This window comes from Mya arenaria, chromosome 14, assembly GCF_026914265.1.
Source record: "Mya arenaria isolate MELC-2E11 chromosome 14, ASM2691426v1".
Taxonomy (NCBI): Eukaryota; Metazoa; Mollusca; class Bivalvia; order Myida; family Myidae; genus Mya; species Mya arenaria.
Window position 1 is genome coordinate 18,506,270 of NC_069135.1, and position 26,901 is coordinate 18,533,170.

The 26,901-nt window shown below is 43.4% G+C and overlaps 1 protein-coding gene across 1 annotated transcript in view; it reads left to right on the top strand.

Annotated features, from left to right (window-relative positions):
- LOC128215890 (uncharacterized) overlaps positions 1 to 26,901 on the top strand; it is a 199,565-nt gene that overhangs the window by 5,554 nt on the left and 167,110 nt on the right. The window contains 39 exon segments of the mRNA XM_052922496.1: positions 2,116 to 2,520; positions 2,670 to 2,923; positions 3,137 to 3,302; positions 3,476 to 3,523; positions 3,764 to 3,910; positions 5,444 to 7,456; positions 7,683 to 7,933; positions 8,281 to 8,467; positions 8,595 to 8,698; positions 8,834 to 8,894; positions 9,036 to 9,220; positions 9,439 to 9,664; positions 9,912 to 10,039; positions 10,288 to 10,495; positions 10,617 to 11,229; positions 11,432 to 11,629; positions 11,833 to 12,028; positions 12,263 to 12,422; positions 12,555 to 12,826; positions 12,951 to 13,149; positions 13,317 to 13,466; positions 13,605 to 14,288; positions 14,430 to 18,200; positions 18,403 to 18,564; positions 18,791 to 18,937; positions 19,505 to 19,724; positions 19,994 to 20,135; positions 20,784 to 21,026; positions 21,669 to 21,883; positions 22,215 to 22,390; positions 22,933 to 23,081; positions 23,347 to 23,538; positions 23,876 to 24,023; positions 24,198 to 24,338; positions 24,499 to 24,663; positions 24,852 to 25,455; positions 25,731 to 26,053; positions 26,243 to 26,470; positions 26,636 to 26,813. Of these exon segments, the coding sequence (XP_052778456.1) occupies positions 2,116 to 2,520; positions 2,670 to 2,923; positions 3,137 to 3,302; positions 3,476 to 3,523; positions 3,764 to 3,910; positions 5,444 to 7,456; positions 7,683 to 7,933; positions 8,281 to 8,467; positions 8,595 to 8,698; positions 8,834 to 8,894; positions 9,036 to 9,220; positions 9,439 to 9,664; positions 9,912 to 10,039; positions 10,288 to 10,495; positions 10,617 to 11,229; positions 11,432 to 11,629; positions 11,833 to 12,028; positions 12,263 to 12,422; positions 12,555 to 12,826; positions 12,951 to 13,149; positions 13,317 to 13,466; positions 13,605 to 14,288; positions 14,430 to 18,200; positions 18,403 to 18,564; positions 18,791 to 18,937; positions 19,505 to 19,724; positions 19,994 to 20,135; positions 20,784 to 21,026; positions 21,669 to 21,883; positions 22,215 to 22,390; positions 22,933 to 23,081; positions 23,347 to 23,538; positions 23,876 to 24,023; positions 24,198 to 24,338; positions 24,499 to 24,663; positions 24,852 to 25,455; positions 25,731 to 26,053; positions 26,243 to 26,470; positions 26,636 to 26,813 (14,059 nt within the window).

A 26,901-nucleotide genomic window follows, 5' to 3' on the forward strand; every position in this document is an offset into this window, starting at 1 on the left:
ACCGATTATGAAAACAAACGAAATCCGACACTAATCCTTTTAAATAATCTTTTGATCGCTATATATAACACGGAATCTTATAGATTAAGCATAATGAAACGGATTAACACCTATGTTCTTAAGTTCTAAATACCATTCTCATAACATATAACACGTAAATGATTATTTAAAGCGTAAACTACATGTAATATATTTTGGAACATTATGTATTATGCAGCCATTTCATGACGAGGCAGTTCTACAAAAATGAAAATATTAGGTTAAAGCTTTTATGTCGGTAAAACTTGAAATAACTGTATAATCTTCTAGACAAAAGGTGAACTTATTATTCAGTTCCTAGTCGGATTTTTTTAAATGCGTATTCTGCCAATCATCGATGAAGTCAGTCTCCTAGTCCAGTTAGTATGTACATACAGTCCAGTTATAGTTGTTGGTATCGACTTTCAACAACAACAACAACAACAACAACAAACACAACAACAACAACGACGACAACAACAGTCACAAACACAACAACGAAACAGCAACAAACATAACAACAACTACAACAACAACAACAAAGAATAACAACAACAACAACAACAACACGAACTCGTACATTGAAATCTTGATGAATCGAAGCTTAGGGTGGCTCCAAATGTAAAATGTTTTATTTATTTAAGCTTTGGTAATCTGAAATCTAAATAAAAAGGTTAACAATATTCAATTTTCACATTTCAATCATTTAAATCAACACTCTCATTGTCTATTAATCAATCATTCGTAGGACGAAAAACTCAACGGAATGCTTGATCTTTTAACCTATTAATATAATCGTAATCTTAAATTAAGCACACAGTTAGGACAAGGTCAAGTATCTGTTACATGTGTAAAATTATGAAAATAAACGTAATCCGAAAGTAATGCGTTTAAAAATCTTTTAATCGCAGATATATCATACGGAAATATTATAGGTTTATCATTATGAAACGGATTAACCCTCAATATATATATGAGTTCTTAATACCATTCACTCTACAGTGTCATTTAAATGGGTGAGGTACTTATATATTTTGGCACATTCTTTTTTTATGCAACAATTTTATGATGAAATAGTTCTAAATAAATCAAATAATGGGTTTAAGTTTTAATGTCAGTATATTTTGACCAGGTTTGATCTGGCCCAGGTGTGTGAAGGTGGCGCTCACGTAGGTTTAGTTCTAGTATTATATGCTAATATCGTGCCAACCATTGGTGAAATCAGTCGTCTAGTCTAGTTAGTATGCACGTATTGTTGCATGGCCAGCAACAACAACAGCAACAACAACAACAACAACAACAACAACAACAACAACAACATCACTAGTTTTCATTTAAAAATACAAGATAAGTTTTCTGCATTTCTTCTGCTAATATAGTCATGTTTAGAGGTTTTTTTCAAAGAATAAAACAGTTTTCTCCTGCATGGTTATAACTTTAGCCGTGTGATTATTTTTCAGAGCATCTGGTTTATAATTTCAAAGAAGTTAAATTGTATTTTTTTTCTTTCTTGCTGTTTGTTTGTGCTTTCCTGCCTGGTAGGAAGATTATGAAACTTGAACCTGGTATATATATTTGGAGCGCCCTTATTTGGTTCTAAATATCAAGCACAAATTTCAGTCAGTAATATATCGGTTCTTGCCGCAAAATTGGGTTGCGCACAAATGTATAGATCGCTTGTCTCGGGATACAAAGTAAAGTTACTTCTATGCAAAGTGTTTGTGTTGTTTTATTTCGTTTCAATGCGTTTGTTTGAAACACAACCACAACATATTTATTTCTAAAGAACAACACACTTTTACACTAAAGCTTCTCTATACAATGTAAATGGATATGTTCGATTTTTGCTCTCGATTCCCTCATAATTATAATTCAAGTATAATTTCTCCGAAGTTCCAAGTTGGAACCATTTGGAAGTTGCTTGACTGTTGACGAATATGACATAAAGACAAAAATACATTTAATGGTATTTCATTTAAGAGATTTACGGCCGAGGAAGCCATTACAATCTGTAAATGCAATAATATTTTTAAAATTGTTATGAAAATAACATTATTTAACAAGAGCGATTATCTAAAACTAACTGCTGTATTTTAGGAGGCTATGGAGGCCGTGGAGGCAGTCCAGCCAACAACTTCCTTTTGTCCACTGACTCCGTCGCCTACGGAAGTCTGGAGGCACCGACGGACCCGGGGAGCCCTGGTGGCGGCAGCGGCGCCGGAAACGGTGGTGGCGCCATACAAATCACTGCCTCAGCGGACGTCATCATAGATGGCATTCTCTCCGCGGACGGCGGTGAAGGAACTTCTGGGGGAGGTGGTGGCAGCGGTGGTTCTGTTTTCATAGACGCGAACGTCATTAAAGGATATGGAACCATTTCCGCACGGGGCGGAAACGGCGCCAGTGACGGTGGTGGTGGGGGTGGCGGCCGGGTCACTCTAAAGCACGTCGCCAATGACTACACTTTCCTTGGAATAACAACGACAGATGGTGGACTCGGAGGTGAGAATACTGCTTGAATTATTCATAAATGGTAACTACTTAACACTAAGCTTTCATGAGGACTACTTATATTCAGTTTAATTGTTCGGATACCACTAAACTAGATGGATTGATATCAACTTATCATTGATGCTCATGATCAAATCCAGGTACAAACGAGGGCAGCCTTTCATCCAGCTCCATTGTATCCAGCAGCACCCAGTCGAACTACGGCAACGCTTTCGGTAAGCTGGGATACTCGTCCAGTAAGTCATGGCGCCCCTCCAACACCAACGACGCCTACCTGGAGGCGCAGCTCTCATCCGAGCACTACATCACGGCCATACAGACGAAGGGCGGTGGCTCCGGATATTACGTCAAGACATACACCGTCAGATATTACAACGCAACTTCAACATCATGGGTAAGGTTGAGCACATGTTCGAAAGGATATATAACATCACTTTGTTCTGGACATCTGTATTAGTAGTTAATAATTGTGATACAATGATTTTTATTGTCACACCATACTATTTTATTTGAGATTCATTGATTTTGAAAATGTATTGTTCTGCATGGACGTAAGAGTAAATTTCGTTATTTTTTCTTGTACAAATGTTTCAATTCTTAAAATTAGGTACAGCTAAACACCGAAAACTACGTGCTGACTGGTAACGTGAACGGGGGCAGCACAGTGACTACGCGACTTCCGTTTCCGATATACACGACCCAAGTGCGCGTATATCCGGTCACGTGGCAGGGAACCATCGAACTCTCCATGGGGCTCGTCGGATATGCACGAGGTATAAGGATTTTTAGAAATATGTTGTTGTTATTTTACCATAATTTAAACTAAGGCATTGGCTGTACAAATGCTGATCCGTCATTTTTTCTTTGTACATGTACATTAAAGTTGTTGACTCTCGAGTTAAACATAAAGACGACGATATAGCATGAACGTTTTAATTTATTGCAGGTGCTGCCAGTCTGGAACCGACGGGAATTTGTACCCCTGCTTCAAAAGGTACATTAAAAAACTGTTGTTTTCCGTACTGTCATACATACGTCTATACACGTCTATACACGTACATTACTTTTAATTAACGGAATGCGCGCGGCTTTGGTCATGACGAATATTTTGCGTGGATGTTTTTTACCTTGGATCGAACTTATTATGATAAACATCAGCTTTCTGATACAGAATTGGTTAAATTTACAGTAATTCTAAACTTCTCTAACTTCAAATGTGTTCCCTCCCTTGCAGGCGGCCCCGGAGGCCCAGGCACGATCTACCACTGGCACGTGGGAAGCGCATCCACCCTCGTGGTGGATAACTACGGCAAGGCTACATACATCGCCATGGCAATGGACGGGAGTACATGTACTTCAGCCATGGATGTCGTCACTAATGGTACGTGACGTCATCTCGGTTGGTTTGATTTGTATCACTAGTTTTAAAGCTGCACTCTAATAGATCTAACGTTTTGACAACTTTTTTTTATTTTTTGTCTTGGAACGAGTCAATTTTTGCGAAAATGCTTGGAAATCAGTTATATAAGATTGCTTACAAAAAATTAGATCGCAGTTCTTTATATTTAAGTTATTTTTTTATGTTTATGCATTTTTCTTAAACCGTTTATAACGGTTTAAGCAATAAAACATTTTTTTTGAACGGAAATATGAACATCTGCGATCTGATCTTTTGTCAACAATTGTTTTTCATTTGTTTGCACATATTTGCGCAAACATTTGCTCTTTCCAAGACAAAATAATAAAAAAGTTGTGAAAACGGTATACCTGTGAGAGTGCAGCTTTAAGAAAAAATGATATTATAAAACAAAACTAAAACTCGGACTTAATTTAGTTATTGATGGTGTGAAAAGGTTAACAATTAAATAAGCAGCCAAAATGATATTGAAAAAACATTTAATAATCTTAGCTAAAGCCATAATTTATTCCATTTTTTCGAGATCATAAAAAAAGTCTTGGTAATGTCATATAATAATATTAGTACGACTTAAATGCCATTTAATCTGTTTTGGTTGATAAATATTGATAAGATGTAAAATAATCATAACATTGAGTGTTTTCCACAATTGCATTACTAGTTATCAAAATAATTTGTTAGTAAAGTTGCATTTAAGAAATATTCAAAACATATTGACGTTAAGAAAGGTCAACTAGTTTAAAATTTGTAAAACGTATCAAGACTAACAATTACAATTCCTTTGTACGTAACGTTCAGACCGGTGACAGATAATTGGTGAGATAATACAGCTTTGTAAAAAACAACAACAACACTTTTATGCCAGTATAAACAGTTTGGCTTGTTCATTCTTCATATTAACCATTTGTGGTTCATTTGATTGAAAAGAATGGTCTTGTTAAAATGCATATGATTTTACTTTTATATGCTAAAACATAACTCCGGTCACGGTAAATTCGGTCATGAACGTTGACCGTCTCGATCTGTTTGCAACAAGCCTATATGAAAACAATACTTATACAATAGACTCTACTTGTATGACTCTTTACCAAAAGCTTCTTTTTCTTCAGATTGATAAATTGTGCATTAAAACAGCTATTTTATCATTGTTTTAGAAGAAAACGCATAGAAAAATGCTCTGAATAGAAAACAATTTAAGGCCGCTATGTTAATATATGAATAAGAAAACTGATTTATCATTGTTTTCCAAAACTCATTAACAATTACTTAAAAATAGAGAATTAAAAGGCCGCTAGGCCGCTAGGCAGACAACTTTACGCCGCTAGGCCACTAAATTCACGCCGCTAGGCCGCTAGGCCGCTAACTTCACGCCGCTAGGCCGCTAACTTCACGTACATCATAACAAAAGTCTTTTTTTTTCTTCGCTGACGTGACATCATGATTGTCACACTAGCGGATCCAGTAACTGCATTTAATTAAATTACCCGTTTATCCCAGGTGGCGCTGCGTATATCCTCGGCCACGCTGACGATCTTGCAGAGTACGTGCTTTACGACGGCTCCCATCTCGTAATGGCGGGCGATTTCACCGCCGACAACGTCCACGGAGATGGTCGGTCCATGTTTCACATGGCGCCAAACAGCACGCTCAAGGTCAATACCGGCATCACCTCACACGTTCACATATACTCCGGGGCGGAGATTCTTATGGAACCAGAAACGGTGGAGTTTGTGGGCATCGTCTACATTCAGGGCTTTATGACTTTGGGGATCCCGAGCGATCAAACATTCACACTGTCAAATGTCGCGAAGATGACCATTGATTCTCTCGAAATGCCACAGTTGGAAGCAGGGGCCTTCACTGTTGGAGTCAATACAACGTTTTCAGTCATAAACCCTGATCACATTTTCATTTTGACCACCGCCGATATTCTTATTGACGGCACCTTTACCGTAAGTGGGTTGTTAGAGTTTACGGCGGCAAATATTTCCACATTCACGGTGGGTACTTTGGGTAAGGCGACCTTTGATCCTGTGTCTTCAGATATGTACATAGGCTCTGAAATTGACATTCGGGGAATTGTCACAATGGCAAAGCACGTTTCCATCGTTTACCCGTGTACACAATTTCTGATAGAAAACGGCACATTGACATGGCCCGGAACTGCCGATATCATCACTATTGAGTGCGAGATTGTCACAATTAACGGCCCCTTCTCCCCGGGAACCGTGTCATTTGGCGCTGGTGTTGATCATTTCACAGTCGGCTCCCTCGGTACGTTTTCTCTCACAGCTGACGGACCCGTGCTGGTAGAATCTGCAGCGATTTCCGGTAAAATGTACGTGTCAAACTTTGCTACATTCGAATCGAAGCCCGAAAGTGGTGGCCGCATTGGTGCATTTGTTATCAACTATCCAAACGGTTTGCTTCAGTTGAACAAGTACAATCTACCTGAGCAGAATAACGGCACTACATTAGACAGCAACTGCAGCACTCTCAACGTCAAAAACCTCACAGTCGATAAGACGTTTACCGCTGACGCCCTCAGCATCAACAACGGAATGGACGGGATTAGTGTCAATCGATACGGCGAATGGACGTTCACGCCGTTTGGAGAATTCCGCGTCGACAGCTTTTATTCTAATGGTACTGTGACGTCAACTACTCCGGTCACCTTGCGGGGTTACGCCCTCGACAAAATCAATGAGGTGCACTTTGAGTACGGAGCTGTTGTTACTTTTGATTCACTGGCTCAGTCATCAAAGTCGTGGACGGGGGTTTCGGAACTCGCAGTTCATGAGTTCAAGCTGTATGGAGATTTCAAAGCCGGTGAACTGAAGAATTACATATCTGAAGACCAGGGCTGGGACAGACTTGACATGAACTTAAACGGTTCTTTTTATTTTCTGCCCAACGGTCCTTTCATACTCGACTATTTGTATGTCAACGGACATTTTGAATCTTATGGCGCAATAAACATGACATCAGCAGGCACAGACCTAATCATTCACCTTGATACGAAGGGGAAGCTTAAGTTCGACTCCCTGGTGTCTTCTAACTGGGTAGCACAGTCTTACGTGACGGCCGAAAAACTTCAGATGGACAGCGGCTCCTGGTGGCAGTCTGGAAACACCGCCTGGGACGTCACGACGTTTACGTGTTCCGGTGCTCTGTACTCCCACCCTCACGTTGTCACGAAAATCGTCTTCCTGACCATCAAAAGCGGAGGAAACGTCGACTTTTCCCGACCGAATACCATTAAAGGATTCGATTACCTGATAGAGTCAGGCGGCGTGATGGACATGTTTTACCAGCATACACCGGAGAATACTGACGAGGGCTGCGAGGCGACCCAACTCCTCTTTAAGACGGTCACCATTCAGGGGACGGCGCGCGCCGGATCCATGTTCATAGGTCCTTTGGGTGACGATGTGCAGTTCTGTAAGACGATCGACATTTCCGGCACCTTGGACGTCACAGGAGGTGGCTACCTGTATGACAAGGGCCCAGGTAAGATTTCTAGTATATGAACTAACATGTTTACAAAAATAAATATTATTTGGCGTTGAATCTTGCAATTTTAAACGTTTCTAGTGATGTTAAGTATGATTAAGCACGCTAATTTAAGGACAGATGGTTTCATGATTTTAATTAACGTCCGTTTTGTATGTTTATTTGTATTCTAGCGCAATTGCAAAGAGGTATAAAAAATGCAAAATAATCCATTCTCTTCCAGGAGCTGGCAAGGTCTCCTCGAGCGGAGGTAGCGGTGCCAGCCACGGTGGACGGGGTGGCAAGGGCTACGGCGGCATGAAGGCAACCTTCCAGTACGGCAGCATCTTCAATGAGAGCACGTGGGGCTCTGGTGGCGGAAGCTACAGCGTCGGCGGGAACAACGGCGGTAAAGGAGGCGGCTACATCCACATGTACGTCACCGAGGATATCATCATCAGCGGCACAGTCCGCGCTGACGGAAAAGCTTCCACGGTAACCATGACAAAATTGCTTGCATACGAAATTAATGGGTTGTCTTCGTAATTGTTCTTTTTTCCTTAACTTACAGTGATAAAACGCATTTGTGTTGCATATTATATTGTTCTGGCTCAGGCTCTGGCAGTGTTTTAGTAGTACCACTTATATACGGAGAGAAAAATACTGTCTTAACACAATGTTACGCAAGCGTCCGCACGCATACAGTTCTAACTCTCCTATAACAGTTATACATGAAAACGTTATAAAGTCTTCATTTATAAGCTTAATTTACTACAACAGATCACATTTATTTAATAACATGTTTGCCGATCATATCGACAATGTACTTCTTGTGACTGTAGTACAGCCACTCTGGTGGAGGCTCTGGCGGCAACATTTACATGGAGAGTGACGTTAACTTCCAACTGACCGGGAAACTCTACTGTAATGGCGGCTCCTCGAGTAGTCGGGGCGGCGGTGGAGCCGGGGGTCGCGTGCATGCATACTTCCTGTATGGAGACTACCATTCCGGATACATCGAAGCTAAAGGTATCTTAAGGGCACATTTAGAATCAATAACAACAAAACCTTGTTTATTTGGTATTGCGGTATGTCCACACCACATTGATTATAAAAGCGTGGCTGTGTGCTTAGTGTTGACTTTTGTACCTTTAAGGTGGAACATCCGGTACAGGCGAGGCGGGCGGTCCCGGCGTCTCCTATCTGGAGGGCAAATTTATCCGGAACTTGCGAATCGACAACGACTGTCTGCAACCTAAGGTGAGGTTCCGTGACCTCTATAAGTAGACTCATATCCAAATGTTTCTTGACTTTAACACTTTTAAAAGCATTCATGTCCTCTTCATATTAACCATGCCTATGAGATGATTAATTTAACCTTATTTTGTTCCACAGGTAACAGAGCCCAGTGGCGCTACCGCCGGAGATGCCGAATACAACGCCTATGTGGACACAGGTATACACATTTGCACTCAACATAACGTGAGCTTTGTATTCACAAAATTTAATTGTGAGAAACCATTCTACTGTTGTATTTTTTTAAATATACATATTAAGAATGTGTATAAAAAGTACATTTTTATTAATTTCATTTCAGGCGCCATCGTCCACCTGCAGCCGCCGTCAGACGACTACGAGTTCGACTTCACACACGTTGAACTGTACGGCGGTGCGCACTTGACGCTCAACGGCTCAGGAACTACGCTTAAGACGGAGTTCATGTACGGGGACGACACCGGCCACTTGCACATAGGACCCGGACACACGTTCTTGCTCACGGAGGTATATCTTCTCTTTATAACAGTTAACATACTTCTTTGGACGGTCAATAGTTAACTTATTTGCGAGAAATCTACGAAAGTCATGTAAAAATAATTAAAATCAGAGTTATGTAAAATGCATGTCTATTGAAATTATGTAAACTTTCGAAATCTTGGATCACTCCAAATATTCCTATTTAATCATTTTAGTAACAACGATATCCATATTCTTTTGCAAAGGTTTCCCAGTACAGGCGAACAAACGTTTCGTATGAAGTATTCCTCTACGAGGGCGCGGACTGGATCTGGCCAGAGACCACAGTCGAGTTTCGCCAGACACTCGACCAGCAAGCCCTGGGAATGTCCACTAGCGCCACTTCCTGTTCAGCAAGCGTCTTGAGGACCACTTCCGGCCGATTCTGGGGAACCATTGACGGAACAAAGTCACATCTTTTGGTGTCAACTGGTATGTTAAATTGCATATTGAAAAGTGAAGTGTTTTGTTGTGTATATTTGAGCTTGGCAATTTGACATGGTTTGCATTGTCATAATAGTATATATTTGGTGTCTTATAATAGCAGTAGTATTCCGCGAAATTGATGACATCGCTAAGGGAATGGGAAGTTGACACCCAGACTTTATTCAGCTTCACGTTTCCATACACGGTCAAACATTATAAGTTGAATGCCCATAACTTTCTTGAATTTTATTAGGGGCGAATGTTGTGCTGGGTTCGGCTGCCATTCGGGCGAATCAATTCGCTAACCTGACTGTACAGGACCAGGGGACACTTGAGCTTCTCACCACCTATGGCGACCTGGGGGATATTTGGACTCTCACGGTAAACTACTATAACATTGCATGCTGTGTATATACCCGTATGGGACACGGGTTGATATTCATTCATGGCAAATTCTGAATGACCTTCAAACTTCTCCCCGCAGTTTGTGTAAGCAACGTTTAAAGGAATCATATTTAAACCATTATTGCTAAAGTAAGTACGGTATACACTCTTGAACCCTGATTATTTACCTTTTTCCGCTGAATGTAGAATCATGCTGTAATAGATGACCGTCTGTATTGTAACAGGTCCGCCGCGGTAGCTCAACCGGCCAGATCACGGTGGAAGGCGGCGGCACCGTGAAGTCACGAAACCTCAACATCCACACGGACATCCTCAAAGTGGACAAGCTGGGTACTATCACCGTTACCGCCAGCGGAACCACGGACGGCACCGGGGCTGGAACCAACAAGGGCGGTGGCAGCTTTGGTGGTCGTGGAGGAAATGGAAATTATGGTAATTAAAAAGAATATGATGTAATAGAACAGCCCATTCTACCTAATTCTCCGTATCGCAATAAATTGTATTGCTGTAACGTCGTTGTTATTGTTGTTTTAAATATCGTAATTATTTAAAGGCGGATCCTCTGGTGAAGTGTATGGCGACATATACAATTCGGATATATTGTTCGGATCTGGCGGAGGCGGGGCATCAACATCTTACGGCGCCGGTGGTGGTATCCTTGAACTTGACATCACAAATACGCTACTCGTCGAGGGAACCATCGAAGCCAATGGAAACAATGGCTACAGCAGCTCTATAGGCGGTGGTAGCGGGGGCTACATCTTGGCCATCACGCGGAATTTCGAAGGCTCCGGAACTATTGAAGTAGCTGGCGGTGCAGGTGGAACTTACACGGGGGCAGGTGGTGGCGGTCGCCTCGCTGTTTATTACAAATACGCCAACTACTTTTTTGGTTCCTTGGACGCCAGAGGCGGCGCCGGGAACTACGGCATTGGCGGCTCCGGAACTGTGTATTTGAAGGATACCACAAGCGATGCCCAGAATGAGACACTGATCATCGACAATTTCGGCCAGGCGCTGAACACCCTTGACATAACCGACCACACATACTCGTCCTACACCACTGATGGCAGCCGGACATGGATAGCGGACAGCACCCTCGCACAGATGGACACCATTAGGATCGTCCGCGCTGCCCATTTGGCCATCCATCCAGACCTGGACCAGTAAGTTGTGTTCTATAGTGTAGTTCCTTTTAACGCAAGAACAAATAAAGAGTTTTTTTTAAAAAGCATGCATTTAATGAACATATCTGAGTCCGATCTCGTCTCTGCTCTAGCCTTATGTATGATGGGGTTCTGTCGGGCCATTTTTTCTGTCTTCTTATCCACGCTTAGATTTGTTGAATCATTTAATTCTTTCGATAAGGTCGAGCGCGGGTTTCACCCTGCGGGCGAACCGTTTCGATGGCGACTCTAGCGGAAGCATACACGTTGGTCCGGACCAGCTGGTGATCGTACAGCACCCGGAGGACCTGGAGTTCCTGGTGAGCGTCTACGTGTACGAGGGCGGCAAGCTCGTCCTCCCCACAGACTTCATTTGCCACGACGTCAGCATTTATATCTGGTAAGTAGCATCTACACATGCAACATTCCTTATAATTACGTAAGCCGTGATTATAATGCAGTTTTAGTTCACTTCAAACATTTCCTATTTAAACAAAAAATCGAATAGGATTCATAAATACTAAGATCTATACACGTGGACCAAAAAAGGGAAACTGTACTGCAGGTTACTACAAACTAATAAGTTTTACACTCCTAATGCAGGGGTGTTATTGGCGGATACAACATGACGGTAGGTGACGGCTGCTCCCTGTACCTAGGTAGCGCCGGTACGACCACGCGAACGGGTCTGGACGCCAATCCGGGAACTTTCGACATGGAGACGCTCACGGTGGCAGCCGGCGGAGAGATCACCGCCACACCTGACCTCACCGGCGCCGACAATGAAATCAACATTCAGGTATTCGAAATTCGCAATTCGTATTGCGGTTGCGTTTCATGGAAAAATATTTTGTACAGCGCTTGTTAAAAGTATAAAACATTAGTACTAGAATACAATTCGTATGGGCGTTATAGGCAATACCATGGTGTACTGAAGGTTCCGGAGTTGATGCCACACAAAAGCCCTTTTGTGACTCACATAAGTAAATTTACTATTTATATTAATAGTTGATAATATACACGTTCATTCAAGGCCAACACAATGCGGGTTGCGGGTGGCGGTATCGTGCACGCCGTGCACGTGAACATTGGGGCACAGCAGTTGATCGTCGACGATCTAGGGGAGATCATCGGAGACTTCCACAGCGTTTCCTGTAGCACCGGAAATGGTGTTACTGGAACTTCCGGTTCCGGTAAGTTGTTGAAACCTTTTAAGCCTAAGGTGTATATTATTTACAGCCAGGAACGGTGTAATAATATGATTGGCATAAAGTATGAAGAAAAATGATGAAAACATTATGCTCAGTAATCGATAAATGATCCAGGTGCTGGTCATGGAGGCCGAGGCGGCGGGGTCACGTCTAATCCCTCAACAGGTGCGCCGTACGGCCAACTGGTGCAGCCTGTGGACCGTGGATGTCAAGGTGGCTCTTCCACCGTAAGCGGCACAGGCGGTCGCGGTGGTGGCGTCATCTATATCCGGGCTGACGATTACCTGCAGAACGACGGTGAGATTAGCTGTAACGGCGAGGCTGGGACCGGCGCCGGTGGTGGAGGCAGTGGAGGCTCCATTCAGATGGACATTAACAACATTAAGGTATTAGACGATAGCTCCATTATCAACACTTGATCGTAGGTTTCCAAATTCAAATATAAACGTTTACTCACAAGCTTAATGAATATCGAATATTGTTGTTGATGCGCTCTCCTTGTGTTTTCAGGGTTATGGCGAGTTCCAAGTGATCGGTGGTGACGGTTCGAAGTACAGCAGCTTCCAAGGCTGCGGTGGTTCCGGCGGTCGGATCGCTATGTACTTCGACCGGAACTTTACATTCTCTGGCACCTGGGACGTGTACGGTGGGGACGCGCCCGCCCCGGAGTGTGACGGCGCTTCCGGTACCGCCTTCTTCTACCACAACGGTGAGTAATAGACTACCAGACAATTAATGTAAACCGATGACGTATAATTTAATCTATTCTGTTATCCGTTCATGAAAATATTTTATTCGTTAGAATGAATGTTATGGAAACCCCGACACACTAACGCTGTGTATAAACGCACTACATTATAATTATCCCATCGACAGATCACGAGCACTCGACCTTGCTGATCAACAACAATGGACGTGGTGTGGCGGGCGAGGAGGGAGTCATAGCGGACTATGCTAGTCTCACTGCGGACACAACCCATACCTGGTTCCTCCCGGATACTGGCACTAACACCAGGCTACCCACTTGTGAGTTTACACGAAGCATTTGCCATAAGTTATTTGTTATATAACAAGTTTAAAAGGCAATTCCTATCAGAATGAGGTTTTCTAAACCGAAATAGAAAGCTAGCTGTCTTACTAAAGTCTCAAATTGTACTTTTTCAGTGACCAACACATTTACGTTCGACGAAGTGCAAATATTTGGTAACGCGCACCTAGCGATCCTGACTGACACCGTGGGTGACGCCGCCACCATCTACTTCGAAAACATGATCGGGGACCGGACGGGCGCGGTTCACGTGGGTGCCGGGCAGACCCTGGACCTCCAACGGCCCAAGATTGACCTCCCCTTCAACGTACACGTGTATCCCGACGGTTTCCTAGGGCTGGCACCGGACACGTACGTACAGGACATCGACATCTTCCTCAATGGGACACTTGCTTATATCAAGAACCTTACCATCCACCATGACGGAAATCTTTGGCTCTACCAGGAAGGAAAGACGAACGGCGAAGAGGCAGGAAGTTATAACTTTGACTTCGTGCACGTGAAAACAGACGGATACATTCACATGGTCACAGATCCTGTGACGGACCATGGAATCAACTTCAAGACTATCGATACACAAATTGATGGTGGCGGCCTTATTCGTGGAACGCATTTGTATTTTTATTCCCAAAACATTACCGTACACTCCGGTGGAAGCCTGAACGCAGATTACCTAGGTTACAGGGTCACAGACACGAGCGGCACGGGGGTATATGGGCAGATCAACCCAGGGCTGGGGCACAATGGCACACTATCATCGTCCGGTGGAGGCCATGGCGGCAGCGGTGGTCGCGGTGAAGGTAAGTTTCAAGAAAGAATTCGTTTCATTCATATTAAAATCGCATTTCAAGCATACATCAATAAACCTTCGATTGGAAGGTGTTTTTTTTTTGAAGAAATGCGATTACAGTGTTTTGCAAATCGTCTACTATGTATTTCAGGAGAGACAATTGGCGGCTCCCCGTATGGTGATCTATATGAACCAACAATGTTTGGTTCGGCCGGCGGTGGTGACGGCGGTGGACGCGGCGGTGGGCGGATCTGGTTGAATGTGACCGACACGCTTCACATCGACGGCAGCGTGACGGCAAACGGCGATGAAGGCAAGACAGTATTTGGTAATCTTGCGGGAGGTGGTAGCGGCGGGAGCATATGGATCCACACCGACACTATCACAGGGTTTGGTCTGATACAGACAGGCGGCGGTCAGGGCTCCAGTGGAGGTGGCGGCGGTGGCAGATTTGCGATGTACTTTCACAAGAACACCACTTTCACTGAGTTCCGTTACCTTGCTAATGGCGGGTGGCCGGGCACTGCGTGTGGTGGCTGCGAGGCAGGTGGACCCGGAACTGCCTTCCTCTATCATATGGTCGAAAAACACCGGACACTCATCATCGACAATGACGACGCTCCTTTACCTACAAACAAGTACGTTAACTGGGATAATATCAATGAAGATGGTTGTAGGGCTTGGATATTGCCGATCTCTGGCGTTCATGCATTCGCTGCAGGTACCTCCGGAAGTTATGCGTATGAATTTGAGGAGCTTCAGATTTACGGAAACGGCCACCTGGCTGTGATGCCACCAAGCGTTGACAATGTTGATAACGGCAACGATGATAACACTGAATTGGAGGGCGTCAACAAGGGCGACTACTCTGTGATCATATTTTTCAAGTACATGATCGGAGATCGTACCGGAGCAGTGCATGTGGCTGACGGACAGGCCTTGGACCTGCTATCTAACATGCAGCGAGAAGAGATGGACCTGCCTTTCAACACGTACACATACTATGGCTCATATCTTGGTCTTGCGCCCGTTACTTTTATACACGCCGTTGAAATTCACCTCGCAGGCTACTTGGCTAATGTTCACAACATAACATTGCGACTTGGTGGATACCTTTGGCTCAAACATGGCGGCCACACGACTGAAAAGCCGGAGAGTAGCTATATGTTCGATTATATTAAGATCCAAGATGATTCTGTTTTGAACGCCACAACAGACCAAATTTCCGAGAAAGGAATCACCTTTTATCTTGACGGTTTGACCATTGAAGGTGGTGGTGTGATGCATGGGACCTACATCACCGTTAACGCACAGAACGTGACCATAGACGCCGGTGGGCACCTGTCTGCCAACGGCCGTGGATACACATTCGAACACTCACAAGATATCCACGGTTCATCATCCGTTCATGGGGTGGTCAACCCTGGAGCGCCAGACGCTGTGAACGGTATCGGCGGAGGTGGTGGCCATGGTGGGTCTGGCGGAAAAGAGGCAGGCGATACATCACGGGCCGGCTTTGCTTATGGCGATATTTACGAACCACAGAAAATGGGATCTTCCGGTGGAGCTGGTGAAAATAATGCTCCTGGAGGAAGCGGTGGTGGCCGGTTGTGGTTTAATGTCACAGATACCATTTTTATTGATGGGCTGGTCAGTGCAAACGGAGCAGTGGGAGTAAATGATTCAGGTGGCGGTTCCGGTGGCTCAATCTGGATGCACTGTAACATTATCAAGGGTTATGGAAAGATTGTTGCTCACGGAGGCGATGGGTCCAATTACGTCAATGGCACCGGAAGTGGTGGTGCAGGAGGTCGTATCTCAGTGAACTTCAACGTCAACAAGACAATGTCGGAGTTCCGTTACCTGGCTTATGGTGGCGCGAAAGGTGGACCGCTCTCAGAAAATGGCGGACCTGGTACGGCGTATGTTTACCACAAGCTGGAAGAACACAGAACAATAATCATGGATAATAATGGCCAGCATCCAAGGGATGAACACAACGTCATTGTAGATTATGCTGATCTTACTTATGACTCTTCAAGAGCCTGGATTCTGCCTGAGTCTGGATACAACGATTTCGCAAATGGGAAATTTGAGTTCCATTTCGAGGAAATTCAAATGTACGGCGCCGCACATTTGGCGATACTTCCGGAACCTATTGGCACGGAGGTAGATGTCTTCTTCCGCAATATGATCGGTGACCGCACGGGCACAGTTCATCTGAGCGACAACCAGGTAATGGATCTGGAGCGACTGGAAATCGACCTACCGTTTAATTGCAGAGTTTACGAAGGTGCCTTCCTAGGACTCGCACCGGTCACCATCATGCACGGCATCACCGTCTGGCTGCACGGGGAAATGGACCACGTCGAGAACCTTACCCTTCACCACGACGGTCAACTTTCTTTGGAGACGGGAGGATTTACATCAGGAAATTCACCAGACGTTTTTGATTTCCTGTGGGTACGAATTCAGGACAATGCTACAATCAGTATTCTCGTTGATCCTGTCTCTGATCCCCAATCTCTCTTTAGGGTGGCTAACAAAATATCCATGGAGGGCGGCTCGACTTTTGTAGTCACGAATACCAAGATAACAGCAACAGACATTACACTCGACTATGGAGCATCCCTACACGCAGATAGCACGGGATATCGCGCCGACGACCCCCAGACAACAACGGTCAACGTTGGAGTCGGCACCGCAAGCACTTCCGGGTCTTCAGGTGCAGGATACGGCGGAAGCAGCGGGAAAGGCGGAGGCACCTCCATGACCGGTCAACCTTATGGCCATTTGTTTCAACCCTACCATCTAGGTAGTGCCGGAGGCGGTGGACTGAATTCCGGCGGACAAGGAGGTGGAAAGATTGTCATTGAAGTCTCGGATATGCTAATGATAGACGGTGAAATTCGCGTTAATGGCGGAGACGGTCGTAATATCACGGGCGGTGGTGGATCCGGAGGGACTCTTCAAATTGACACGTACAATTTCCGGGGTATGGGTAACATCACGGCAAATGGTGGTGGCAGGTTTGCTGCCGGGACTGGAGGCGGTGGTGCCGGTGGACGTATCGCTCTTTACTTCCGACAAAATGTGACCTACTGGGGCGGCTTCCAATGCCATGGAGGTTATTCGGCAGGCAGTGCGGAACCTGGTGGCCCTGGTCCTGTATTCATATACAATGTCGCTAAAGAACATAGCACTTTGTACATTAACAATAACGGTCTTCAAACACCAACAGAGGTTAACCTGATCAGAGATTACACAGACATTTCACAAGACAGATTCAAAGCCTGGGTAATGCCTGAATCCTCGGATCATCGTTTAGCTGGCAGTCAAAGCGACTACAGCTTTGACGAGCTTCAAATTTTTGGAAATGCTCACCTAGCTCTCCTGCCTGAACCCTACACTGGAGGTTGTAACCTGCACTTCATCCACATGATTGGTGATCGCACCGGCTTCATCCACATCGGTCCGTATCAGGTTATGGACCTCAACCGGCCGTTCTTGGACACGCCGTTCAGCTCTTATGTGTATGACGGCGGCTACCTCGGGCTGGCACCAGACACCTTCATGGAGAAAGTGTTTGCGCACATTGAGGGAACCGTGGACCACATTCATAACCTGACCCTTGTCCAAGGCGGCGGACTGCGCCTATTCAAGAGCGGATCAACCAACGACCTTTCACCCCTAACGTACAAAATTCTTGGACTGACCGTCATCAAGGCGGAGTCCTACATCAACTGTTCAAACCCCAACGCTGACTCTGACGCTTACCAGCTTACGTTCGGGTGGATGATCGTGGAAGGCGGTGGACTGCTGAAAGGCGGTAACCTGCACATAAAGGCGACCGACTTTTTCCTCGACGACGGAGGCTCCGTTGACGTTAGCGATGGAGGATACAGACCGGATAAAGGACCTGGTATGGTCTTTTGAGTTCCTGTTCTAGTTCTTTATTTAAAAAGAGTGTTTGAGCAGAAGTTAATAAGCATGTTTTTTATGAATATTTGTTTTCGTAATATGTACACGTTAAGTTCTTAAAAGTTACCATTTAATAAAATGATAAATTAAACAAAAGACACACACATATATCGACAAACATACAAAACTAAAGCAATTTGCAGGAGTGGGTATCGGCACAAGCGGCGGTTCGCATGGCGGTCTTGGTGGACGAGGTGGTTGTGACGGGTACACGACGTGCCGCCTCCACCGGAACATGCCGTACGGTGATCTTTACATCCCCGTGGCACACGGGTCCGGTGGAGGGCAGACGAACGGCGGAACTGGTATGTTGATTATAATGTTGAATTTAAATCTTATGAACTGCGATGTTATATGTAATATAATTGATCGATATACGTCTCTCACTATAAATCTAAAACTCATGGCAAATAATAGCATTTCTGTGTATCATTTTCAAGGACAAGAATGCTCTAATCTTAAGTACAGTATTCCATTTAAGTACATTTAATTTTGGAGATCACCAAACATGTGAATATTAAAAATATACAGGTGGTGGTGTGTTGCACATGGAGGTTGCCCACACGCTGGCGGTGGACGGCTACATCAAGGCAAACAGCTATGACACCGGAAGTAACACCGGTGGTGCTAGTGGCGGCAGCGCAGGCAGTATCTACATACAGACACACAATTTTACCGGTAAGTTTTTATTGTAAATGTTCGTGCAGCGTAAGTATAAAGGCAAATACTGACATCTCTATATGTGTCCGTTTAAGCCATGGCCTCCGAGTCCGCGGGTTATAAAAATATGTTTGACCACCAAACATTTTCACTGGTACCCGCCGGTTCTGAGCAGTGGCCGAATTACGATGCAATTGAATAGAAATCCCGTACATACCGAAAACATCCCTGAATGACCAAACATATTATCCTTAAAACTTTTACATTAATAACTCTCACACAACTGGTTACCTGCGACAGTTCCCGACTGTCATATTGAATTCTTTTTCGTTAAAACCTAGCGCACTATTTTCTAATATTTTCGTTCTTTATTTATCATAAATAATGAACTTTTATTACAAACGAAGACACAAGTTTTAGACAAAACATAATGTTGTCTACACCTATCGCCGCACTCAGGACTCACACGTCAACAAGACGATAACAAAAAAACAACAACGGAGATTTAAATGTGAACACTTTACCGAAGTATCTCTGTTCTCCAAATACTGCACAACATAAAGACGTTTACCGTCTTCCCTACAGGAAGTCACACAGGTCACATCCAGGCACTCGGAGGTTCCGGCGACCTTGTGAACGGAGGCGGTGGTGGTTCCGGCGGTCGGATCGCCCTGTATCACCAGCGCCATGAGACAATCCCTCTATACAGGGGATACTTTGACGTATATGGGGGAGCCCCTGGTACTCATGGGGAGGCAGGCTCTTCCGGTACCGCCTATGTCAACGATGATGAGAGAAATTACAAGTATGTACCGTGTAAAAGGCCATTAACATGAGCTATTCTTAATCTACATATTTAATTTGTACGTATGTTTTTATTTGTTTGTTTGTTTTTGCTTCCCTGAATTGTAAAACATCCAAGGCTAATTGATGATTTCGTTTATTCAGAGTTTAGCTTTGTCTTTTACAGAACCTATGACCAAAGACAGCTGCGGTTTTGAGTTCAGAAGTATACATCGTATAAATCATTTTCACGTGGATGAACATCAAAACCACATCTTATGTGTTTTTCAGCATGCTGAAGGTGGACAACAACGGACAGCAGCAGATTTCGGAGGACACAGCGGTGTGGAACGAGGGTTACCGCCTCGACCTGTCCTCCTACAGCTCCTCCTACAGCAAGACAACTTCCTACACCACCACGGACGGACACACGGTATATCCATATTTCTGTCTATTATGGTGATCGCGATGGTGGTTTCTTAGTTCATTTCTTTTTTTAAAAAAATCAATAATCTACGTTTTTATCATAATGCATTTCTGTATGATCCCCAAACTGAAAATTCCAATTTTTTGGTGATAACAAATGCCGTTTTCAAATATTACGAAGATTATCTTAAATGTGACATATCAGATCTTGTATCACATGACAAGTTTTGAGTTAAATGCAAAGCATAAAAAACTAAAATAACATCTACAAACTGCCTTGCCGTCTGGACATTAGAATACAATCTATTGAATTTTTATCTGGAAGAAATAATACCTTACTTTAATAGCTTTGTTCCGAAATTGTTATTGAAACACAATTATTTAACAAACTTTCTTGAATTTCGCTTTTGCCAAATTCCTATGTCAGAGTAAAACTTTTGGACTGTCAGATGGGAGAATCTAACATTCAAGTATCTATCAAATGTCAGTGACAATACAAACTTTATTTTACAGTGTATTAAGCACACTGTCAATATCAATTTCGCTGAAAGTAAAGACAGTTATTCAAATGAAAAAAATAAATAAACAACAGTATTTGTTTTTCCTTTTAAACAGTACACATTCTTACATAATAGTATGTTACGACTGGTTTTAGGTTTCGAGCAGTGCGAGTATTTACGATTGCTCGTGCTACGTCGGTGTGTGCAACTGTCCATATACAAATGCCCCCACATACTACCGGCTACACCACCTGTTTGACCAGACCCTGCACTCACATGGAGACGACTACTACATGGCCGAGGCAGGAAGCGCCACCGTCACTGTAACCCTGGCAACCGCCACCTACATCAACAAGGTCAAGGTCTACGCTGTTAAGGATCACTACACCAAGTTCAAGGTAATACGAACCTGCGTAGATATAGGACTAGCGAATTATTGTCGTTATACTCATGTATTTGCATGTATGTATGTACTCATGTATGTACATGTATCTATGTACTCGTGTATGTACATAGATACATGTACTCGTGTATGTACATGTTTGTATGTACTCGTGTATGTACATGTATGTATGTACTCGTGTATGTACATGTATGTATGTACTCGTGTATGTACATGTATGTATGTACTCATGTATGTACATGTATGTATGTACTCATGTATGTACATGTATGTATTTACTCATGTATGTACATGTATGTACTCATGTATGTACATGTATGTATGTACTCATGTATGTACATGTATGTATGTACTCATGTATGTACATGTATGTATTTACTTATGTATGTACATGTATGTATGTACTCATGTTTGCTACAGTATGGCTTTTTATGTTTTTACCTGAATATGTATTGATATTTTGTATGGTTTTAAATGTATCCTGCTTATAAACACGTCGTTGGCTACGTCTTAAAATAATGGTGTGTAACTCCAAAGGTATTATACTTGTTTTCTGTAAAATAATGGTCATTGATTTGTAAATGAGTGGTCTAAGACCATTTCGTACATGGACTGTACATAAACAATACACTTGCAGGTGGTTGGCTATGACGAGTCTAACACCGCGTTTGACGTGACCCCCAATTACATTGTGCCTAGTTCCAGTCCCATCCAGGGCAGCTACATTGACCTTCCTGTGGGCAAGATCGCTTCCAAGTTCGAATTCCTGTTGTCCGGAAATGGAAACCAGTATTCGTACGTCGCTCTGAACGAGATTGAAATTTTTGCAGAGGAATCGCCAGAGCATTCGAGGTATCTATTACATCTTATAATGTTCAAAATGTACCTCTTGCCTTTTTAGAGTAGCGTCGTATTATCGATATATGCTCCTGCTATTCACGTGTACATGTATATACACTAAAATTCAAAAGACAATATGTACAAATTGTCATTTGTATCGTCAACAGATTTTTGCATTTGTACATTTTACTAGAAAGAAACAATTACTGTAGACCCTACAAATTAGCTGTAGATGTCACTCAAGTTTTTGCTGCATATAACAAGGTAACCGAAAGTGATGTTTTCACTGATAGAGTAACAACCAATAATGAATTAACCTTGTTTCCTGTCCATTCCACCCTAGATACAAGTACATCAGCCTGCATGCAGCCTCCACGTGGATCCTGGCAGACGCTGGCCAGTCGTTTGACTTCAGTGAGATCTACATCCAGGGACACGCCCATCTCAGCTTCAGGCCCAAGAACAGCTACACGGATGCAGTGTCTGTGTTTGCTGGCAATGTGGTTGGGGACAAAACAGGTAGGGCCATAGAAACATCATCGGAAATGGACATGTAAATATCTCTTTAATTATCGTTGGTTTTTGAGACAATCTTTGAATACACTATTACAGACTGACAAAACTGTAGGACTTATACAAATTTACTTTCCATAATTATATAATGCCATTTTTGTGAATATATTGGCATCAGCCCGACGCAAGAAACATTGCAACATTTCATACAATGTAGTATGTATTTCCCAGATAGCTTACATGTGGCAATGATAACAACAGTCTGTGACATTTCGATCTTGCGAGAGTTTTAAGTATCGAATCATTTTATCAGCCTTTTTCCACATGATAACATTATTTCCGGTTATTTCCCATTGGTAAAATTGTTTCCGGCTATTTCCACATCGGTATCTTTTCCTTTTCATCATTGGATGTATTTTTTTCAGGCTACTTCCACAGCAGTATATTTTTTATTTAGAATGCTATAACTTTGGATGCATTATTTCAGGTTATTTTCACATCGGCATTATTTTTAAAGGCTATTTTCAACATTTGTAACATTATTTCAGGCTATTTCCACATTGGGTACAACCAGGAAATGGTGGTAAACGCCACAGACTACGACGTCCCCTTTAACACCCACGTGTATGAGAAGGGACACATAACCTATCCACCCAGGAACTTCTTCTACAAAACAAAACTCTTCTCCTCGGGAAAGGTTTGCGCCCTTCAGCTCAATGTTATTACAATCATATTGGGATGTTCTCCTGAGAATATGGTTAAAATGAGATTAACTATGCTTTCAAAAACAGTTTCGTACTTTCTACTTGTATCAGAGGGCATAACAGAACGATTAATTATAAGCAAAAATGGCTTTACAAACTTTTACATTTTGTCCCATGTAATACATGTATCCATTATTTTCAATGTACACTTCAGCAACACATAATATCAAATACCCAACTAGTTATTTTGTGGTTCAGGTTTCCGGCATAGAGGACTTGTACGTGTTTAAAGAGGGACGGGTTTCCATAGATTCAAACGGTAGCCTGGCAACCAGTCATGCGCCAGCAACAGTATCACTGAAGTCGCTGCACGTGCAGGAGGGTGGAACCTTCCAGCTGTTCTCCGACAGTCCAGATACACCGTTTGTGATCGACGCCACAAATATCTCTGTACGTTGTAACTCATTAATCAGTTCAATAGTTTACTGTAGTTAGCACAATGTGTACTTGTACCGTAGTTTACCCAAAATGTAATTGTATTGTACACACAACGTGAACTGTTAGTATTTAAATGATCATCGTTGGTCAGCACTTCACAATTTCTAAGGTTTCAAATCCTCTTACTACGATAAAACATGAAAATACAATCTTGCAAAGAATGCTTTATCAATGTTGTCCAAGTTATTACACATGAAATGTTTGCTATTCATACGCTTAATAAACCCATCTCATTTCATACTCAAATTTAATGACAATTTATATTTGTTATCACATGTCACGATTGCAGATTTACGGTGGGGGCCATTTCTCGATCAACACGGGCCTCAACATGACAGTCCACCACCTATTGGCCGTGTACTCGGGTGGAAAGATCGACCTCAGTGGCGCCGGGTACCAGCCTAACTCAGGCAAAGAGGGAACCGGAGCAGGCATTGGTAGGTTGGGTACCAGAGATAACTTATAAGTTCCTATAAAACAATCAGAATGCATTTTCAATTCTTCTAGATTATGTTTTGCTGTTATGGTGTTATTTGTGCAATACAACCACAGAGCCACAAAGCAATGCTCTTACTCGTTGATGTGACGGTTTGATGTCGATTTGTTACCAGGTTCTACATCCGGTGGAAGCGGTGGTGGTCATGGTGGCAGCGGTGGCCGAGGCTCGGGCTTGGGCAGGGTTGGCACTGGCTATGACTCCCTTTACAACCCTGCTGGACATGGGTCAGCTGGTGGTTATGGTCATTATTATGGTATGTCTGACACATTTTTGTTTCATTTTCTAAAATCCTGCTTGCAATTTTGACTATTCAAGCCTAGTTAATACATGTAAATGATAAATCACAGCCAATGGTGATTTAAACGAAATGCCTTATGTCTGATGAGTAACTAGAACATATTACCAATTTATAGGTGACCTTTACTACGGTGACCATCCCCATGGCAACAAGATGATCTACAAAACGCTAGGTGGTGCTGGAGGTGGCTACCTGGTAATAGAAAGCCGACATGTGGACATTGATGGGCTTGTGGCAGCTAACGGCAACGCCCCCGACACCAGATTTGATAGAGGATCTGGTAAGATGTTAATCAGTTTAACTCTTCTTCTTTTAAAACTGAACTGCATTTTATGGTCGATGTTTCCCAAATGATAGTCGGACAGAAAAAGGCGTATAGAGTTGTCTGAAAACAAAGATAAATTAGGGTAATAGTTATTAGCATAAAGAACAACAAACAATCAATATGTCGCTATTGTGTACCTCTAGGTGGTGGATCCGGTGGCTCCATCTGGATTGTGTGTGATGAGATAGTTGGTCATGGAACCATCACCGCTTATGGTGGGGATGGAGGCGGACCGGCGGGTGCTGCGGGAGGTGGTGGTGCCGGTGGGAGAATCTCAGTGCAGTGTGACAACATCCTCAAATTCAACATCTCCATGAAGTCGTATGGCGGTGTTAGCAACAGTGAGACGGGCGGAGCTGGGACATCTTATTTGGAGTCCAAATTCGACAACGGAACTCTGGACTACCAAAAAATGACCATAGACAACAACGGCCACGCATATCCGCACGCAGCTATTTACGCTGAGGGTGACATGCGCAATTTGTTGAATGGTGAATATGTCGACATTTCGTACTCCGGGGGGGTCACTTGGCTCTTCCACGGAGCACTTTTATACAGATTCAAGCAGCTGGATGTGCGCGGTAATGCACACGTGGCCATACTGAGTGACACAGACAATGAACAGATTGATGTACGCGTTGAATTCCTGTGGGGTGACAGGACCGGTGTGCTGCATGCCGGCAAAAACCAAACTTTCGGTCTCACTGATGTGGATACGTACCTCCCAGCAAACCTTGCATCATACAGGTAAGAGCCCATGACATATATTAATAGAATATAGATACTTATTGTTGAATATTTTTTTAACATTGGTATTGCAAACAAATAATTTTTGATAGGCAAACATGAGACCAGTTTTGTGCCAAATCCATCGTACGCCCTAAAATGACTGACAAACCCACACACACAAACACGCACACACGCACGCACGCCCCCACGCCCGCACCCGCACAACTTGCTCAATTGTTAAATGTTAATGAACCTGTTCCATGCGATGTATTTTATGATTGTAAATTATACAGGGGCAGCCGTATTGAGGTCCCCAATAAAGTTATTATCCGCGAGGTCTGGGCAGAGATCAACGGAACCATTGAAGGCATGGACGTGATCACGGTGGAAAACCGCGGAGAGCTGTACATCTGGTCACACGCCAACTCTGATGGCTATGAGAAGGGTGAGATCAAGGCTACCAACATCTCTGTGCGGGCAGGAGGCAAGTTTGAGCCCCTGGCTGCTGTCAGAAAGATGAAACTCTACGTGACACGGCTCGTGATCAACGGGAACGGCTATGTACGGACCAACAACCTCCAGCTCAACGCTACCAACGTCACCATAGATCTTTCCGGTATGTGAATTGCACGTGCAAACGCACTATTTACTATTTTCATATAGTGGGTAATTCATGTATTTTTAGAAAAAAGTAAACCTATAAAAAATTGAAATATAACAAGTGATGCAGTTTGAGTGAATTGCTCCTTAACGTCCTTGGTACATCATTAATTTTGATTATAATTTTAAACTTGTTTGTACTCAGGTGAATTCCACGCCGACTTCACTGGTTACCCAGGCGGCGAAGGACCAGGAGCGGGACGAAACATTCATGTGAATGAGTCCGGTGGTTCCGGTGGAGGGCACGGTGGTCGGGGTGGCCGAGGGAAGTCTGGCTACTACTCCGCCTTTGCCTATGATTCTATCTACAATCCATCTGAGATCGGCAGCGGCGGCGGGAATCCACCTCAGGGTGGCGGCGGCCGCGGTGGAGGTCAGTCCATTGGTCACTATAATAATGAAATTGTTTCAATCAAATATTATATGAAATGGGAATACCAAAGAGCGACACAGATACATTTCAAGTTGAATTATAGTGTTTGACATCCATCCACATGTCTGTATTCGAGGTTTTGAAATCATTTATTTATATCAACAGGTATAATCTACATGTACATTGAGGATGAGCTTAGAGTTGAGGGTCGTCTCCACAGTAACGGAGAAGTCGGAAGTAACAACCAGGCTGGCGGTGGGGCTGGCGGCTCACTTTACCTGAATGTCAATCATCTTGATGGAACTGGATTCATTGAGACTACTGGTGGAGATGGTAAGTCATTATTTTGTTTGTAAAGCAGTTTGATTGACTTTATAGTGCTTAACACTTCTTCTTCTTCTTCTTCTTCTTCTTCTTCTTCTTCTTCTTCT